The sequence below is a fragment of the Lonchura striata genome, chromosome 26 (genome assembly GCF_046129695.1).
Source record: "Lonchura striata isolate bLonStr1 chromosome 26, bLonStr1.mat, whole genome shotgun sequence".
NCBI lineage: Eukaryota > Metazoa > Chordata > Aves > Passeriformes > Estrildidae > Lonchura > Lonchura striata.
This window is the reverse complement of record NC_134628.1, coordinates 6,252,790-6,272,417: the sequence shown is the minus strand read 5'-3', so window position 1 is coordinate 6,272,417 and position 19,628 is coordinate 6,252,790. Positions and strand designations below refer to the sequence as shown.

Genomic DNA, 19,628 nt, shown 5'->3' with positions numbered 1-19,628 from the left:
GGTCCTGTCCCTCCATCCTTGTCCCCAGCCCCTCTCCAGCTCTCCTGGAGCCCCTCCAGGCCCTGCAGGGGCTCTGAGCTCTCCCTGGAGCTTCTCCTCTCCAGGGAGCACCCCCAGCTCTCCAGCCTGGCTCCAGGGCAATCTCCTCCTCCCCGAGGAGCTGCTGCTCTCCTTGCAAGTGCTTTCCAAACAGGAATGTGACAATTGTTCATCTTCTGGAGCTCTGGCTGTCTGTGTTACAGTGCTGCCTCCTGCCTCACTCATTTGTTGGTTTTTTAGAGTTTTTGAGGGTTTTTTTTTTGTTGCTGAATTGATTAGATTTAACAGCAGAAATAGAAGGGATCATCCCCAGCACAGGCAGGATCATTTCCCCAGGAATCTCAATGCTTCACCTCCCCACGTTCTGCTCTATCTCCTTAAAAATATGATAATGGCTCTTCCAAAAAAAAAAAAAAAAATTAATTTCCCTCATGAAATGTAGCTGTGAAATCACTTCTAGTCCCTATTAAGCTGCTTTAGGTGCTTTTGGAAGGCTGGAGTCACAGCTTTCTCCAAACAGCACAGGCATTTAAGCTGCTCTAAGTCCCACTAAGACCTCCCAGCATGGGCAGAGCTGAGGCAGCTGTACACATAGTTCTGGGCAGGCGTAATGGGAGCCGTGCTCACACTGCCCCTGCTCCTCCTGTGGGCTCACCATTCCCAGGAATTTCTCAGGGATTTTTTAAATATAGCCAGCTGATTTCAAATCTGGGAGGTTTTTGGTAAACAATCCCCAATAAGGAGCACTCACCTGCTTCGGGCTCAGTGAAATTCCTCTGCTATTTAAATCCAGCCTCCCTGCTGGTCTCTCTTGCTCCCTCAAAGATGTTTTTCCATGGTTTCCAAGGAAGCAGTGCTGTGTGGTTTTCTTTTATTTTTTTTTTTCCTTTTTTTTTAACTTGGAAGCCAGAACTCTGCAAGGCAACAAGTAGCTGTGAGTCTTCCCTTGTAGGATTCAGATCCAGCTCCCAGTTAGGCAAAGTGGTGTTGATTTGACTGGAAATCTGCCGAGCCTTTAATGTTGCCAGCGTTAATTAAGGGGTCTAAAAAAACACAAACTGGAAGAAGAGCCCTGATCAGATAAATATCCTTGTCCTACAGATTGCTCCCAGGGTGATCACTCAGCTTCTCAGCCCACGGAAAGGAGCCTCCAGCTTTTAATTCCCTTAAAATAATGCAGAGGGGGCAGACGAGGCTCTGTCCTGCTGAGCCTCCCTTCCCTACAAGGATGCAGCATCCCTGTTTTGTTGGGATTTCTCCAACAAAATTTGCACCCAGAGCTTTGCAGGAGGATCTTGGCCAGCGGCTTAACTTGGTCTGACCAAGGGGGAGGAAGGGAGAGACGGAGCAGAGGGAAAAGGAGCTGGAGGGGAAGGAAACAAAGCTTGGGATGAGTTGGTCCTTTGGTGTGAATTTGTTGGCATTGGGGGCTGGGAAAGGAGGGCAGCAGCCACACAGTGCCCTGCCCAGGGACAGGAACCAGGACAGGAGGTGACACTGGTGGCTCCTGGCACATCTTGCCAAGCCCAGCAGCTGCTGAGCCCCAGCAGAGGGCCAGGAGGGCTCTGGGAGCCTCCTGCAGCTGCACGGGGACAGGGACACACTGGTGTGTCCAGCCAGCTGGCCTTTGGACACCTGAGGTGGCCACGGTGGCCTTTGGACACCTGAGGTGGCCATGGTGGCCTCAGAGTGCCACTGAGGACCTGAGTGCAAAGGCTGGCACTGAAAACTCCCTCTCCTCGGGAGCTCCTGCTGCTCCCTCCTGGTGCCTCCTTTCCAGGGCTGGCTGTTGGTGGCACAGAGGATTTATGGGCAGCTTTGGGGGCACCAGCATGCTGGGGATGTCCCAGAGGATTTACGGGCAGGTTTGTGGCACCAGCATGCTGGGGACATCCCAGAGGATTTATGGGCAGGTTTGGGGGCACCAGCACGCTGGGGACGTCCCAGAGGATTTACGGGCAGGTTTGGGGCACCAGCACGCTGGGGATGTCCCAGAGGATTTACGGGCAGGTTTGGGGGCACCAGCACGCTGGGGATGTCCCAGAGGATTTATGGGCAGGTTTGGGGGGCACCAACATGCTGGGGATGTCCCAGAGGATTTATGGGCAGGTTTGGGGGCACCAGCATGCTGGGGATGTCTCCTCCCCACTCAGCTGGATCCCCACAGAGCCCCTGCTCACAGCAGGCACTGCTGGTGTTGTGTTGCTGCCCTTGGAGGGGCTCCAGGCAGGATTTTGGCTGAGCAGGGATGGGGCATTGCTGGGCTGCAGCACACTGACTCAGGCTGTGCTCTCACTGCTTCTCATTCCCACAATGAAATTCCAGCTCCATGAGGCCACAGCTGGGACTGTGGATGGGTTTTTTTTCATTTTCAGGCCATGGTGATTCGCTGGGAGCAGAGGTGTCCGTGAGAACACGCTCCTGGATCACGGGGTGGGTTTGGGGCAGTGACAAAATTCCTTCTTTGGGGTGGGGAAAGAGGCTCTGGTTTGGAGCAGGGAGCTGAGCTGGGCTGAACTCATCCTCACACCTGAGTGTCCTGACCAGGGAGCTAAGGGCAATTAAACATGAGGCTTAAAAATAATAAATCTATCTTATTTGGAGCTGTTTTGCAGCATTCAAGTTATTAAACATCCCCTGAACCCACGTCCAGGTTGGGTGTCAGATACACAGGGATATAGAGTCAGCCTTTGTGTCTCGTGGTGTTTCCTGATGGAGCTGCTCCATTTTGTGTAAAATGGGCTGAAATAAATAATCCATGGGCTAAGGAGAAATCAAGGTGGCAGCTGGGTGCTTGTGGCACTCTCTGAGAGGCGAGGGCACCACGGGTAACGCTCTGCTCCAGTGAGTAGTGGCTTTTTTTATCCCTGATACCCAGAGGATATCAGGAGGAGGAGAGGCTCAGAGAGGCCCCTGTGCTCCCCCCAGCTCAGGGACTGGGCACTTCGCACTGCAGGACCTCAGTGCTTGCTGGAGGTTGTCAGAAAGTGGGAGAATTCTGGTTTTCCTCTTTTATTTTTTAATTGCTTGGTGAGAAAACCAAGCCTGGTGCTCCTCAGTGCCCTCAGGTGTCAGTACAGCAAGGCTGGGGGCACAGCAGGGGATGGGAAATTCCAAAACTCCTTCAGCAGGGCCCAGGTTTCTCCTCATCATCCCATAAATCCCTGCAAGTGCCCAAGGCCAGGCTGGATGGAGCTTGGAGCACCCTGGGATGGTGGGAGGTGTCCCTGCCCTGGCACTGGATGGACTTTGAGGTCCCTCCCAGTCCCAGTCTGGGATTTTAGGAAGAGCTGTAGGAGCGGAAAAGGGAAAATGGGAAATTTTTGCTTTAATTCATTCCCTTCATTTTCTTGCCTGCTCCACCTGCCTGCTTTCCCTCCTCCTGCCAACGCTCCTTTTGCTCAGCATTTCCCTGGCCTGTAAGTGGGGTTAATTAGTGTCTAATTAACCTGCCTGTAATTTGGGAGGCAGAATTAGAGAGGTGCCCTCTGATGCCCAGGAGTGATCCCAGAGCAGCCCCAGTGACCCCACGTCCCATCCTGGCCCTGAGGAAGCCTCATGAGGAGGTTCCTGAGCTCCAGAGGGTGTCCAAGGCTCCTCCTGCTCCAGGAGCTGAGCTGGCCCAGCCCCTCAGAGCACCTGAGCCCTTCTTTTGGGGGGAAAATGGCAATGCAGGGTTTCCCCTCTTGTTGGCAGCTCAAACCCTCATTTTATCATAGAATTATAGAAGCATTAAAGCTGGAAAAGCCCCATGTCCCCAGGTGCCACATCCACTTGGTTTTGGAATGTTTCCAGAGCACCTGAACCCTTCTTTTTGGGGGAAAATGGCAATGTAGGGTTTCCCCCTCTTTTTGGCAGCTCCAACCCTCATTTTGTCATAAAATTATAAAATAATTAAAGCTGGAAAAGCTCTCCAGGATCGTCCAGCCAAACCCTTCCCCAGCACTGCCAAGCCACCAATGCCCCACATCCCCAAGTGCCACATCCACGGTTTTTGGAATGTTTCCAAACCACCTGAGCCATTCTTTTTGGAGAAAATTGGAATATAGGGCACCTCAAATCCTCATTTTATCATAGAATTATAAAATCATTAAAGCTGGAAGAGCCCAGTCCAACCCTTTCCCAGCGCTGCCAAGGCCACCACCTTGGCCCATGTCCCCAGGTGCCACATCCACACATATTTGGAATGTTTCCAGAGCACCTGAAACCTTCTTGTGGAGGGAAAATGGAAATGTAGGGTTTTCCCCTCTTGTTGGCAGCTCATTTTATTGTAAATTCATAAAATCATTAAAGCTGGAAAAGCCCTCTAGGATCATCCAGCCCAACCCTTCCCCAGCACTGCCAAGGCCACCACTGCCCCACGTCCCCAAGTGCCACATCCATTTGGTTCTGCGACATTTCCAGGGAAAATCCTCTCTGCCCTGTGGTGCTGAGGATCTTCTTCCCTCCAGGCAGGCTGGGCTGTTGGGGTGAGGTTGGAGGATGATGATGATGATGATGCCACACTGGGATGTGTTGCCCATCCCTGCTTTCCTCCCATTTTTAATCAGCTGCATCCTCACAGCTGAAAGCAGCCCAGGCCTGTTCTTCCCCCAGCCCCAAAAGTGTGCCCCAGCAGATTTTCCAGGCTGCACAACCCCAGAGGTCCCACAGCCCTGCCAGCACCTCGTCCTGCAGCCCAGGGCAGCAGCAAAGGCAGGGAAGGGGGGACCTGGCCTCGTGTCACGGGGGATTTGCACTGGGCAGGGGCTTGGGGACACTCAGGGACCTTTGTCTGGCTCAGAGAGGGTTTTGACTTGTGACTGCTGAGCATGCAAAAGAGAAAAAAAAAAAAAAAAAGAAAAGTATGAATGAAAAGAGGAAAAAAATAAGAGGCGGGGGGAAAAGAGGGGGAAAAAGGAGCCATATTTGAGTAACATGGATTTTCTGCTTCTTTTCAGGGAATCTGACTAAACACATGAAGTCAAAGGCCCACAGCAAAAAATGTCAGGAGCTGGGCGTGTTGGTATCTTCACTGGTGGATCTGGAAGCCGAGGAAGGTAAAGCCAGCCCTTCCCAGCCCGGAGCTGAGAGAGGGGCAGGACCAGCCGGGGCAGAGCCCATCCTGCCACAGGCAGGGGCATTTCTGTGCCCCCCAGGCTCCTTGCAGGGGTGGCTGTGGGCACGGGGCCAGGCTGGGAGCGGTGCCAGGCAGGGACACCACGAGCCTGGGTCCCCTGGCCGGGGCTGGGGACACAGGGGAAGTGTCACACACAGGCAGTGTCACATAGGGCAGTGTCACACAGGGCAGTGTCACACACAGGCAGTGTCACACACAGGGGCAGTGTCACACGGGGCAGTGTCACACACAGGGCAGTGTCACACACAGGCAGTGTCACACACAGGGGCAGTGTCACACACGGGCTGTGTCACACAGGCAGTGTCACACACAGGCAGTGTCACACACGGGCAGTGTCACACAAGGCAGTGTCACACACAGGGGCAGTGTCACACACAGGCAGTGTCACACAGGGGCAGTGACACACAGGCAGTGTCACACACAGGGGCAGTGTCACACAGGGGCAGTGTCAACGGGGCAGTGTCACACACAGGCAGTGTCACACAGGCAGTGTCACACACGGGCAGTGTCACACAGGCAGTGTCACACACGGGCAGTGTCACACACAGGGGCAGTGTCACACACAGGGAGTGTCACACAGGCAGTGTCACACACAGGCAGTGTCACACACGGGCAGTGTCACACACGGGCAGTGTCACACAGGGCAGTGTCACACACGGGCAGTGTCACACAGGCAGTGTCACTGAGTGCAGTGTCACACACGGGCAGTGTCACACAAGGCAGTGTCACACACAGGGGCAGTGTCACACACGGGCAGTGTCACACAGGCAGTGTCACACACGGCAGTGTCACACACAGGCAGTGTCACACAGGGGCAGTGTCAACGGGGCAGTGTCACACATGGGCAGTGACACACAGGCAGTGTCACAGACAGGGGCAGTGTCACACAGGGGCAGTGTCAACGGGGCAGTGTCACACACGGCAGTGTCACACACAGGCAGTGTCACACACGGGCAGTGTCACACAGGCAGTGTCACACACAGGCAGTGTCACACACGGGCTGTGTCACACACGGGCAGTGTCACACACGGGCAGTATCACACACAGGCAGTGTCACACAGGGGCAGTGACACACACAGGGGCAGTGTCACACACAGGCAGTGTCACAGACAGGCTGTGTCACACACAGGGCAGTGTCACACACAGGCAGTGTCACACACAGGGGCAGTGTCACACACGGGCAGTGTCACACACGGGCTGTGTCACACACAGGGCAGTGTCACACACAGGCAGTGTCACACACGGGCAGTGTCACACACAGGGCAGTGTCACACACAGGCAGTGTCACACACGGGCTGTGTCACACACAGGGCAGTGTCACACACAGGCAGTGTCACACACGGGTTGTGTCACACACAGGCAGTGTCACACAGGGGCAGTGTCACACAGGGCAGTGTCACACACAGGGGCAGTGTCACACACAGGCAGTGTCACACACGGGCAGTGTCACACAGGGCAGTGTCACACACAGGCAGTGTCACACACAGGCAGTGTCACACAGGGGCAGTGTCACACACGGGCAGTGTCACACAGGGGCAGTGTCACACACAGGCAGTGTCACAAATGGGCAGCGACACAGCAGCAGTGACATACTGGCAGTGTGCCATCCGTGGGCAGTGTGACACCACAGGGATGTGACACCACAGGGATGTGACACCACAGGGATGTGACACCACAGGGATGTGCCATCACAGTGTGACTGGCAGTGTGCCATCAGTGTTCCCTGTCCCTCCCTGCCCAGGGCTGCAGGGCTGGGTGCCCCTGGCCCTGCAGAGCTCCCCTGGCCCTGCAGAGCTCCCCTGGCCCTGCTGGGCTCTGGAAGCAGAGCTCCCCTGGCCCTGCAGAGCTCCCCTGGCCCTGCTGGGCTCTGGAAGCAGAGCTCCCCTGGCCCTGCAGAGCTCCCTTGGCTCTGCCGGGCTCCCCTGGCCCTGCAGAGTTCCCCTGGCCCTGCTGGGCTCTGGAAGCAGAGTTCCCCTGGCCCTGCAGAGCTCCCCTGGTCCTGCAGAGCTCCCCTGGCCCTGCAGAGCTCCCCTGGCTCTGCCGGGCTCCCCTGGCCCTGCAGAGCTCCCCTGGCCCTGCAGAACTCCCCTGGCCCTGCAGAGCTCCCCTGGCCCTGCAGAGCTCCCCTGGCCCTGCTGGGCTCTGGAAGCAGAGTTCCCCTGGCCCTGCAGAGCTCCCCTGGCTCTGCAGAGCTCCCCTGGCTCTGCCGGGCTCTCGGGACCTTTGCCAGTGCTCCGGGGAGTTGCAGTCACAGCAAGTCCCCAGAGTGTCACCCGGGGGAGTTTCCCAGCTCCCATTTCCCATTCCATCGCTGCAGAGCGCTGTGGCTTGTTCAGGGGTGCACAGAGGTGCCCTGGGCAGGGATGGGCTCAGGGGAGTTTTCCTTCCTCCCTCCCAGCTTCTCTCCCACCCGGTAAAGCCACACTGGGCTCTGCTGGGAGCGGGAACATTCTGCTCCATGAGCAGAGAGGCCCATTGCTCACAAATGTCAGTGTTAAATAAGCAGCCGAGGAGATAGGCAGAAAATGGGATTTTGTCCTCTAATGGTTGGGGCTGTTTGGATGGATGAGAAAATAACACAGGAATGGCAGAAAGGTGCATGAGAAATTCGAGATCCCAGCTGTGATCACAGCCTCTGATCTCAGGGTGAGGGGCTGCAAGGAACCCTCCCCTGTGTCCTCTCTCTTCCTTGCAAAGAGGCTCAGAACAAGAACCAAACGGGCTGTTTTAATTAAATAATAATAATAAAAAGGCTCCAATTTCCACGTGACACAAAGCAGCACAGGAAGGTTGATGTGCTTTCCTCTGGGGGCGGGCAGGGAGGGAGCAGCAGTTCCCAAAACTCCCTGGATTATTTTAAACCGGAGTTGTATTTCACTTGATTGTTTGTATTTCTATTTAAGGGGCAGCAGACAGCAAGGGGTGTTACTATAAAAGGAGATTGGAGTATAATTCCTCACTCCTGCCTGGGCTGGGCCCGGTGGGGTGGTACCAGTGGGGAGAATAAATAACACACATGGAATGAGAGGTGACCTCAGACAAAGCTGTCAGCAGGACACATTTCCACTAATTCCCTCTCTCCTTCCTTCCTCCATCCCTCCCTTTCTCCCTGTCCTGCCCTTTCTCTCCCCGTGAGCTCAGCAGGATGAATTTTGGAAGCCTGGGTCAGGTCTGAGCTGCAGGAATTGTGCCAGGAGGCCAAAGCAGTTCCCTGGGGCTGTCCCAGGACTCTCTGGGATGTTTCCCTTGCTGGAATTTGTGGTGGCAAATGCAAACAGCTCCTCACTTTGGGGCTGGCTTCACTTTCCCTTTGCTCCTGACCCCTGACTGGAGCAAATTTGGCATTCCCAGTCAGTCCCAGCTGAGGAGAGGAGCCAGGAGAGAAAGGAGAGCAGCAGGCCCAGGACAGCTCCTGCCTGTCCCCAGCCCCAAAACCAGATCCAGGCACTGGCTCCCAGCTCTGCCTGTGAAATGCATTCCTGTTCCAAGCAGGAAATATGCACGGCTCAGCCTACAGCTGGGAGTTTGGGATAATATTTGTTCTGAGCTCAGTTCCTCTGGGAGTTTGCAAACAGCCCGGGCGAAGCAGCCCCGTCAGCGAGGAGGATTTCACAATGCGAGCCAGAATCCCTCTGCAGGGAGCCCTGCTGGGGCAGCCCTGCCCCAGGGATGGTGTAGGGACAATTCCAGGTGGGGCTGTGCCCGGTGCAGGGACATTTCCAGGTGGGGATGTGCCCCAGGGATGGTGCAGGGACATTTCCAGGTGGGGCTGTGCCCGGTGCAGGGACATTTCCAGGTGGGGATGTGCCCCAGGGATGGTGCAGGGACATTTCCACCTGTGACTCTCCCCCAGGGACGGTGCAGGGACATTTCCACCCGTGACTCTCCCCCAGGGATGGTGCAGGGACATTTCCACCCGTGACTCTCCCCCAGGGATGGTGCAGGGACATTTCCACCCAGGGCTGTGCCCCAGGGACGGTGCAGGGACATTTCCAGGTGGGGCTGTCCCCCAGGGACGGTGCAGGGACATTTCCACCCGTGACTCTCCCCCAGGGACAGTGCAGGGACATTTCCAGGCAGGATGAGCAGCTGCTTCCCTTTGCAGTTCAGGCAGACTCTCCCTGGACACACAGCCACGGGAAAACCCATGAGCCTGGGGATGCCAAACGCTTCCTGCAGGGCTGGAATAAATTCCAAATAAACCAAACCCGGCTTTGCCGTCCGTGTTGGGGACTTGGAGCCGTGTGGCCCTGTCCCCTCTGGAGCCACCCTGGCTGGCTGATGTCCCTGCAGGCAGTGGCAGCTCCGGGCTGGGCACACACACCTGTCACACATAGATGTCACGCACAGGAGTCACACAGGGGTCACACACAGCTGTCACACATAAGGGTCATAGGTGTCACACAGAGTCGCCACACACAGGTGTCACACACAGGTCTCACACACAGATGTCACACACCTGTCACACACAGGGGTCACAGGTGTCACACACAGATGTCACACACCTGTCACACACAGATATCACACACAGGTATCACACATGGGTATCACACAGATATCACACAAGTTTGACACACAGGTGTCACATACACGTGTCAGACAAAGGTGACACACAGGTGTCACACACAGATGTCACACACAGATGTCACACACGGTGCCACACATATGTCACACACAGGTGTCATACAGATGTCACACAGAGGTGTCACACAGAGGTGTCACACAGGTGTCACGCACAGATGTCACACACAGTGCCACACATATGTCACACACAAGTGTCATACAGATGTCACACACAGGTGTCACATACAGGTGTCACACACAGGTGTCACACACAGGTGTCACACACAGGTATCACACATGGGTATCACACAGCTATCACACAAGTTTGACACACAGGTGTCACACACACGTGTCAGACAAAGGTGTCACACAGGTGTCACACACAGATGTCACACACGGTGCCACACACAGATGTCACACACAGATGTCACACACATGCCACACACACCTGTCACACACCGGGGTCACACAGGTGTCACAGGTGTCACACACAGATGTCACACATGGTGCCACACAGATGCCACACACAGGTGTCACAGGCAGCACACACATGTGTCACACACAGATATCACACACATGTCACACACACCTGTCACACACAGATGTCACACACAGGTGTCACAGGTGTCATACACAGGTGTCACAGGTATCACACACAGATGTTACAGGTGTCATACATGTGTCACACACAGTTATCACACACAAATGTCACACACAGGTGTCACAGAGGTCTCACACAAGTGTGACATAGAGTTGTCACAAGTGTCACACACAGGTGTCAGACGAAGGTGTCACACAGATGTCACAGACAAGTGTCACAGGTATCACACACATGTCACACACAGGTGTCATACACAAATGCCACACACAGATTTCACACAGGTATCACACACACATGTCACACACAGGTGTCACAGATGTCACACACAGGTGTCACACAGGTGTCACACACAGATGTCACACACAGGGGTCACACACAGATGTCATACACAGTTATCACACAGGTGTCACACACAGGGGTCACACACAGATGTCACACACAGGTGTCACACAGGTGTCACACACAGATGTCATACACAGTTATCACACAGAGGTGTCACACACAGGGCTCACACACAGATGTCACACACAGGTGTCACACACAGGGGTCACACACAGATGTCACACACAGGTATCACACACAGGTGTCACACAGGTGTCACACACAGATGTCACACACAGGTATCACACACAGGTGTCCCACACGTGTCCCACACGTGTCCCAGCGGCTCCGGGTCTGGCTGGCCGCGGCGGACACGTCGCAGCCCCCGGGCAGGGCCCCGGTGCGCTTCTCTGGTTCTCTGGGCTGCAGTGACATCCAGCGGCTGTCCCGACGGACCTGCTGGGGAACCGCCGCGTTCCCTCTGCGCGCTGACAGCTCCCTGCCTGTAATGAACAGGGTCTGTGCCTTTATTAATGTCCAGCTCTTTATTAAAAAGTCAGCTGGGCAGGGGCTCAACACCGAGCTCGCCCCCACTGTTGTAGCTTTTCCCCGGTAGCTGAAGGGGGAGAAGGCTGCAGAGTCTGTCCCTGGAGTCTCCATGGCACACTGGTGAAGAGGTGTCCAGTCTGTATCTGCAGTCCCAGCAGACCGTCCTCTCTCCTCTCCTCTCCTCTCCTCTCCTCTCCTCTCCTCTCCTCTCCTCTCCTCTCCTCTCCTCTCCTCTCCTCTCCTCTCCTCTCCTCTCCTCTCCTCTCCTCTCCTCTCCTCTCCTCTCCTCTCCTCTCCTCTCCTCTCCTCTCCTCTCCTCTCCTCTCCTCTCCTCTCCTCTCCTCTCCTCTCCTCTCCTCTCCTCTCCTCTCCTCTCCTCTCCTCTCCTCTCCTCTCCTCTCCTCTCCTCTCCTCTCCTCTCCTCTCCTCTCCTCTCCTCTCCTCTCCTCTCCTCTCCTCTCCTCTCCTCTCCTCTCCTCTCCTCTCCTCTCCTCTCCTCTCCTCTCCTCTCCTCTCCTCTCCTCTCCTCTCCTCTGTTGAGGGGATGTGCAGAGCCTCTTGCCGAGGTCCAGCAGCAGCTCTCCCTCTCCTTCCCTCCTGGTAAGAGCAGGAACAGTGTCTGATTCCTTGCTCCTGCTTCCCACAGCCCAGTCCAGTCTGGTCCTCTGCAGGTTATGGTGACAGGTCAAACACAGACCAGGGATGTGGTTCCCTTTTCCCCATCCAGCCCCCTCCACTGTGCCCAGCCTTCCATTTTGGGGTGTTTTCATCCCCAAAACCCTCTCCCATGATTCCACTGGATTATTTTGCATCCCAGTCCTAGTTTGGGTGGGGGTGTAGGTGATTCCCAGGAGCAATTAGGTAATTAACATTTCAATGTCAGTACTTAGTTCAAGCCAAGTGTCCCAGCCAAGCTGTTTTGTTCATAACAGTACCCAGCTCAGAAAGCTCCTGCCGGCCCTTCAGGCAGCACAGAGATGTATTTTAACCTGCAGAAATATGTAAAATCCTGTACAATTCGCCTTTTTTATCCATCTCACTGCCTGCAAGCTCTGTTTTACAAAGCCCCAGACACTCTGTTCTCAAACCACAGCTGGAATTTATCCTACCCAGGGAGAATCCACAGAGGTTCCTTCCACCCTGTTTGATTTTCAGCAAAAGTCCTGCCTTGCTGATGATGATCTGTCATGAAATCTAGGCAGGAAAAGGCCCAACACATGGAGCTGGTGGCAGCTGGGGATATTCTGGAATCACCATTGTAACAAATAGTCATCAAACCTCACTGAAGGGTGAAGGTGCTGCTGTTCTCATCTATTAAAGGAGGTTTTTTGCATTTTAGAGCAAATAAAGATTGTGGCAGGTGCCCAGCAGGGACCGAGGGTTGCATGTGCTGGCAGAGCTGGAACTGAAACTGGGGTACACTGGGATTCACTGGGATCTACTGGGACCATCAGCAGTGGAGCTGGCAGACAGGGCAAGGCTGCAGCTTCAAAGCAGGAGATGATCAGATCTACGAGCAGCCAGATCCACTCTCCTCTGGTGCCCTTGGAGCTTGTGAGCAGATTTAGCACAGAAATAGCCCTCAAACATGTGTTTGGTGAGCAGATTTAACTCAAAAATAGCCCCTTACATGTTCTTGGTCAGCAGATTTAGCACAGAAATAGCCCCTGAATGTGTGTTTGGTGAGCAGATTTAAATCATAGCCCCTTACATGTGTTTGGTGAGCAGATTTAACTCAAAAATCGCCCCTTACATGTGTTCGTGAGCAGATTTATCACCGAAATAGCCCCTGAACATGTGTTTGGTGAGCAGATTTAACTCAAAAATAACCCTTTATGTGTGTTTGGTGAGCAGATTTAGCACAGAAATAGCCCCTGAACACGTGTTTTATACTCTCTGTTCTGCGTTTGCCCCCAGGAACCAGTGAAGACCTTTTCCAGGACTCTGAGGGGCGGGAGGGATCTGAGCCCATCGAGGAACACCAGTTTTCAGACCTCGAGGAATCCGACGACGATGACGACAATGAGGACGAGGAAGATGAGGAGGAAGAGGAGAGCCAAGACGAGCCCACGCCGAAGCTGCCGGAAGGCACCCACGGCACCCTCCTGCTGCACTCCTCAGCGGGCTGCCCGTCTTCTCCGGAGGAAGGCACCGAAACATCCGCAGCTCAAGAAGCTGCTCCCAGCAGCCCCAAAGCAGGGGAAGGCCAGCAGGCCTCCTCCTCCTCCTCAGGGCTGGAGACCAAGTGGTCAGCAGACAGCAGCGACGTTGCTGTGTGCCACAGCTTCTTGAGCCTCCACAGAGCAGCTCTGACCTCCACCGAGCACCTGGCTCCTGCTGAGAGAGAGTCTGCCACGAGGCCACAGATGTCCTTGGGCATGGACCTGTCCACCTCCAAAGACACCTCCCCGAGGAAAAGGTGGTCCCCGAGCCAGGAGTGCGGCAGGGGGGGTGGCAGCGGCAGACCAATGATGGCGAGGAAGCACTTACTGACCAAAAACGAAACGTCCCCCAAACGCTTCTCCCCCACGGCAGAGCCGCCCTCCCTGCGGTGCCTGTCCCCAGGGAGGGGGCTGTCCCCCTGCCAGCGCCCCTCTCCCCGCAGGGAGGCTTCTCCCCTGAGATGTGTGTCCCCGAGGCTCGAGCTGTCGCCCAGCAGGCACCTGTCCCCCCGCAGGGAGCTGTCCCCCAGGGCAGCTCTCCCCCCAGACGGAGAAGCGGCCCCTGCCAGGCACTCGTCGCCCAGCAGAGAGATGGCATCCCTGAGGTACTTCTCCCTGAAGAAAGTCTTGTCTCCAGGCTGCTTGGAGCTGTCCAGGTGTCCAGCCCCTGGCAAGGAGGACTTGCCTGGCACGAGCAAATCAGCGGAGGACAAAGTTCCAAGCTCATATCAAGCCCAGCCCGGGATATTCTCTTCGATGCCTCTACCTCACAGGTTCTTTGGCAAAAACTTACAGCTCTACGAGTCCAAGCTGGTAAGTCCAGTGCCCTGCTGCCCTCTGGTCCCCACAGGGAGGTCTCTGACACGGTTTTGGTGCAGGCTGTGATGCAGAAGTGCACAGGGACCTTGTGGCCACTGTCACAGGCGACCCAGAGAACAGGGACAGGGGACAGCAGTGGGTTTTGCACCCATTTGAGTCCTGCCCTTCTGAATTGGAGAGAAATAAAGTTATCCCTTCTCCAAGGGGTTATTCCCACTCCTGCGCCAGCCAGTCCCGCTGGGACAAATCACCAAGGACAACCTCTTAATGATTTATTGTCACTAAGAGCCTTTTTGTTCCTGGGAATTTCATTCCCATCCCTGAGGTTTCCCCAGCTGGGGTGGAGCTGTGAGCATTTCCCAGTGCTCAGTGACCAGAGCCAGCTCTGCAGCAGCCCTGGCTGAGCCCTGTGTCCACCCACAGCCAGCTCTGCTGGACGGGCTGCTGAGAAATGTTTGTTTGGACAGCTCTCATTCCATCTCACTTCCCCCTTCAGCACAGAGAGGGGTTTCCCACTGGGCCCAGAACATTGTTTTATCTATCTGCTGGACAAATCAAATGCTGTTGGTAAAGGGAAATTGCCTGTTCCTCCCAGAGCTGCAGGCAGATTGATGTGGGGGAATATTTCCCATTCCTGCTGGAGTGCCTGGCTCTGCTGTCAGCTGTGCTGATGAACGTGAGATCCCCTCGCTGTGGGGAGACTCCAGCCCTCAGGGGCTGCCCTGGGGGGAGAGAGGCCTTTACAGAACCCCTGCCACCCCAGATGCTGAGCCAGGGCTTCTCCAGACCTTTCTCCTGTGCCCATGTTAACCTTCTGACCTGTGGTGCCTCCTTCCTCCTCCCTTCCACTCTGAATCTTTGCCTCACCTTCTCAGAGACTCTCCTTTACTTTGGGAACAAACCTTGGCTTCCTTTAATGCTGTTTCCCTTTCCTGTCACTTCACTTCTTCTGGTGAATCCCAGGGCTCTGGAAACCCTCATCCTTCAGCTCTTCTCTCGGGATAACTTCCCCCTGCCTCTGCTTGGAGCAAATCCCCTCAGCTCCCAAATCCACAGTAGGAGACAATGTTTTAAGCCCTGCTTGTCTGCCATTGCCATGTTTCAGCTCCTTTGTTCACATTTACCTTTTGGCTTCATTTTCCTGCTCCTTTTCTGCACCCAGAGCCACCACTGTTACTTCTCTGTGTGCCTCCAAAGCAACAGCAAAAGCCTAAATGGAAAAGTTCCCCTTTATCAGCACGATGGACAGCCAGGCTTTCATTGCAAAATTAACATTCTGGTAAGACCACAAGAGACAGAAAGACCAGAGGAGGGTTTATCTGGTCCCAAACAGAGCTTGAAGATGATCTTAGCTCAGTTCCAGTGCCAGGCTCACTGCCAAGTCTCACCTCAGCCATCTCCCTTCCCACTGACCCTCGCTCAGGGCAGTCTCTCCTCGTGGTGATTGTTGTGCCACTGAATTATTTGTTTGGGCTTTCCCAGCATCCCTGAAGTGATTTAGCCAAGGCTTCCTGTGGATAAGTGACATTTAGCAGTGTTTGGGCTTGTCACTGCTGACCCACATGCACTACCTTTGGTGGCTCTTCCTTTTTCTCTTTCCTGTTCTTCTTTGCTGCTTTCCTCTGCTGTCTCCTCAGAGATCCAGCTCACAGCATCAGGGAATTATTCCCCATAATCCTACAATGAAATGTGCTCTCCAGTGGATCCTCACACTTCAATTCCAACCCCATCTTAATTGAAAGTTGATTTCAGTTTCTGTTGCTTCCTCTTCTGGGGAGTCCTGTGCAGGGATTTAGTCATAACCTCATCACTAATTAATCCATTTCTGTTTAGCCACATATCTCTCCATGATGTACGTTAGGAAACTATGGGAAGCACCGAGAGAGAAAGAGGAAAAGGTAAAATGTAGGCTCTGAACCCTTGGTTTGCACAGAGCACCCCATGAGGGTGGTGGTGGGGACCCACTGCTGGGTGTGCTGGAGGTGATGCCACCTCTCACTGGAAGCATCCCTGTGCTCAGCAGCTGGAAGGATGCAATCCTGCTTTAGGAAAGCACAGTGGAAATGAGTGAATAAATATATAAATGAAATAACCTCATTCTGGGCTCTCAGGAACCCCTGCACTGACAGGGATCCCAAGGAGCTCAGCTGGCAGCAAACTCTGGCAGCTCTGCCAGTGTTCCAGAGTCAGCTCTGAGGGTAGGGGTGATGGTTTTAAACTAAAAGAGGGGAGATCCAGACTAGAACTCAGGAGGAAATTCTTTACGCAGAGGGTGGGGAGGCCCTGGCACAGGGTGTCCAGGGGGGTCCCTGGAAGAGCCCAAGGCCAGGTTGGATGGGGCTGGGAGCAACCTGGTCTAGTTAAAGATATCCCTGCCCACAGCAGGAGGTTGGACAAGATGACCTTTAAAGGTCCCTTCCAACCAAATAACTCTGATTTTATAATGATCCAGGCCTAAGCCAAATCCCTGGATCTGTGCCCCAACACACCGCGGGCACATTTATCCCAGAAGGGAAACCCTGTGCGTTGTGCTGCTCCTCACCTTCAAGGTCTGGGGCTCCACACCTCCCTGAGCTGACCAACCTCCCTGAAAAGTGATAACAAAACCCTAGCCCCAATCCTTGCAGCAATTCTTGCTGCTGCTGAGGCCGTCCCCGCGTGTCACGCTGACCCAGCTCTTCTTTCCCCCTTGGCACAGAAGGCGGAACCCCGCAGCCCCGGCACGCCGCCGCCCGCGTGCCCCCGGCCCCTGCAGGCCCCTCACGACCTCCACGCTCCCGGCCGAGGGGAGGAGAACGTCTTCAGCCACCTCCCGCTGCACTCGCAGCAGCTCGCCAGGACCCCGTGCCCCATGATCCCCATCGGGGGCATCCAGATGGTGCAGGCCAGGCCCAGCTCCCACGCCAGCCTGGTGCCCGGCCCCGTGCTGTCCCTCCAAGCCGGACACTTGTCCGCCGCCAGCGGCCTCGCCCGGCTCAGCCGGGCCGCCACCAGCGCTGGGGAGCCCCAGAGCCCTCCAGAGCCGCCGTCGGCGCCCGTGTGCCCCGCGGCCGAGCTCTCCAAGCACACCCTGTGCCCGGAGCCGGCGGGTGGCGGCTTCTCGGAGGAGAAGACGAGGACTAGCGAGCTCCAGCAGGAGCAGGAGGAGCACGGGCTCGTGGCGGAGGCCGAGCCCGGCCCGGCGGAGCGGCCCTCGGTGTCCCCAGGCAGCCCCAGCACCCCCCAGGAGCCCTGTCCGGAACCCTCGGCCGGCGGGGAGGAACCCTCCAAAGCCACGGGCAGCTCGAGCACCCCTTCGGAACCAGCCTGCACTTTCATCTCAGCCGTCCCCTCGCTGGCCAGGGACAGCCCCTCAGAAGCCCACCCTGGTCCCCCCCAGGCCCTGCGCCCCAGGAACCTCTCCGGGAGCAGCCCACACCCAGAGCACTCCGATTTAGGTCAAACTCACAAAAAGGTGGATGAAGACGCGGGAAGCGCTTAAGCCTCCGCCAGCTGTTCCACCTTTAGGCTTCCTCTGTAAAATCAACAGACATTTTCAACACTATTTCCTTTAGTATAATCATAAGAAGCACTCTAGTGAATGACCAAACCCATGGAAAATTCCTGGTTTCCTTCGTCCCAGTCTGGTATTATCTCCACATGTATGCAGTTACTTGTGCCTTTTTCTATACCTTTTGTTGCTTGAAATGTACAAAACTGTTTGAGGCTGTGAATATTTTTTTAGAGTTTTTTGGAAAGGGGGTTTGTTAGACCTTGTCTTTTTTGCCATTTAGGTGTGCGTAATCCTGGGCCTGAGAGATGCAGAAAGGAAAGGGTTAAGCATTTTAAAGAGGAAGAAGATGCACTGAAAACAAAAGCAAAACAGAAAAAACTTTTTTTTTTTATATTGATTAAATGATTAAAAAAAAAGAAAAAAAAAAAACCAAACCCTTGCTCCTGTGTACAGAAGTTTATGAATTGTATTTATTACATGCTTTATTTAATTCTTGCAAAGTACTTGGTTTTTTTGGTTTTCTTTTTCCTCGCATCCCTATGGTTGTGCTTTAAACAGTTGAAACTGCTTTACATTTGAAAAACGTGTTTACCCTGACCTTGTGACTGAAAGTAGCACTTCCTTGAGCAGGGGAGGTTCCTTGTGTGCAGGGAGAGAAATTGTCCCTCGAAAAGAGGAAAACGAACCGCGAGCACCCCTCCCTCCTGCAGAACCCAGCAAAGCACTTTTCTTAAAAAAAAAAAAAAAGACGAAAAAACTAAAAAAAAACAAAACAAAAAAAAAATTTAAAGGTTTTTCTTCAAAGATTTACCTGCGAGAAGGTAGGAATGTATGGAATGTAGAGCCCGTGCCGGGAAGGGTCTCTCGCTGGACGAGGCTCCTGCTTGCTTTGCTTTAATCCCCCCGCAGTGCCCACAAAACCCTGCCTGTGCTTGAGCAATGCCTGGGCTGGGGGAGCCTCTGCAAACCTCCCTTGGTGCCAGAGGGGGAGGAACTCAGCCTTGGAACACTTCCTCCCTCCGGCATGTCTGAGTTGTGGACAAGCTGCCCCCATCCCATTGTACCCCATCCCATCATCCCATCCCATCCCATATCATCCCATCCCATCCCATCCCATCATCCCATCCCATCCCATCCCATCCCATCCCATCCCATCCCATCCCATCCCATCCCATCCCATCCCATCCCATCCCATCCCATCCCATCATCCCATCCCATCCCATCCCATCCCATCCCATCCCATCCCATCCCATCCCATCCCATCCCACCCCAGGCTGTTCCTGGCCGCTTTGGGAGCCCCAGGGATGCAGGAGGGCTCAGGGCTCTGCTCCTCTGCTGGGCTCTCTGTGCCTCTGGCTCCTGTTTTCACCTTTATTTATTTCCTGACGCGGGACATCCCCAGCCCAGCCCCTCTGGCGCACACGGGCCCCGTTTTTGGCTGGTTTTGGGAGATATAAATTTGATGCTGAATGGTGAATGCTTGCAAAATCAGCTTGTCATGCATGCGCAGCAGCTTTTTCCAGAGCAGATTTTTCGGGATGAGCGTCCCTGGCAGAGCAAAGACATCAACTGCCAATAAATCCAATACCAAATCCAGAGTGACCCCGACAGAGCCATTCCTCTGCCACAACTTTTTAAACCACAAAGCTTCAAGTCGTTTGCCCCAGCAGGTTCTTTACTACTTCAGAGGGTTTTCTGGTTGATGGAATCTGTACAAACCTCTTTTTTTTTTATTTAAAAAAAAAAAAAAAGAAAAGAAAAAGATATAAATATTTAACCAGTGGACCAGTTCTTTCTTCTTTCAGAGCTGTTCCAGTTTATCGGGTACGTAATACACTTTTTAAAAAAAAATAAAAATACAAAAAAAAAAAAATAATAAAAGGAATCAAATAAAATACTGAATGAGAACATATTTCCTTGCCAGACTTGATGAGCTATGAACTGTTCCCGTTTCACGGGCAA

At 54.3% G+C, this 19,628-nt stretch overlaps 1 protein-coding gene across 4 annotated transcripts in view; it reads left to right on the top strand.

The window, feature by feature from the left end:
• Nucleotides 1-18,798, top strand: part of HIVEP3 (HIVEP zinc finger 3) — a 292,362-nt gene extending 273,564 nt beyond the window's left edge. For all 4 annotated transcript variants that reach the window (XM_021528378.3, XM_021528379.3, XM_077788482.1 and 1 more), the window contains exons 8-10: nt 4,980-5,078; nt 13,110-14,167; nt 16,872-18,798. In XM_021528378.3, coding sequence (XP_021384053.2) covers nt 4,980-5,078; nt 13,110-14,167; nt 16,872-17,654 — 1,940 coding nt within the window. In that variant the 3' untranslated portion in view covers nt 17,655-18,798. The remainder of the gene's footprint in view (nt 1-4,979; nt 5,079-13,109; nt 14,168-16,871) is intronic.
• Nucleotides 18,799-19,628: the final 830 nt, after the last annotated feature.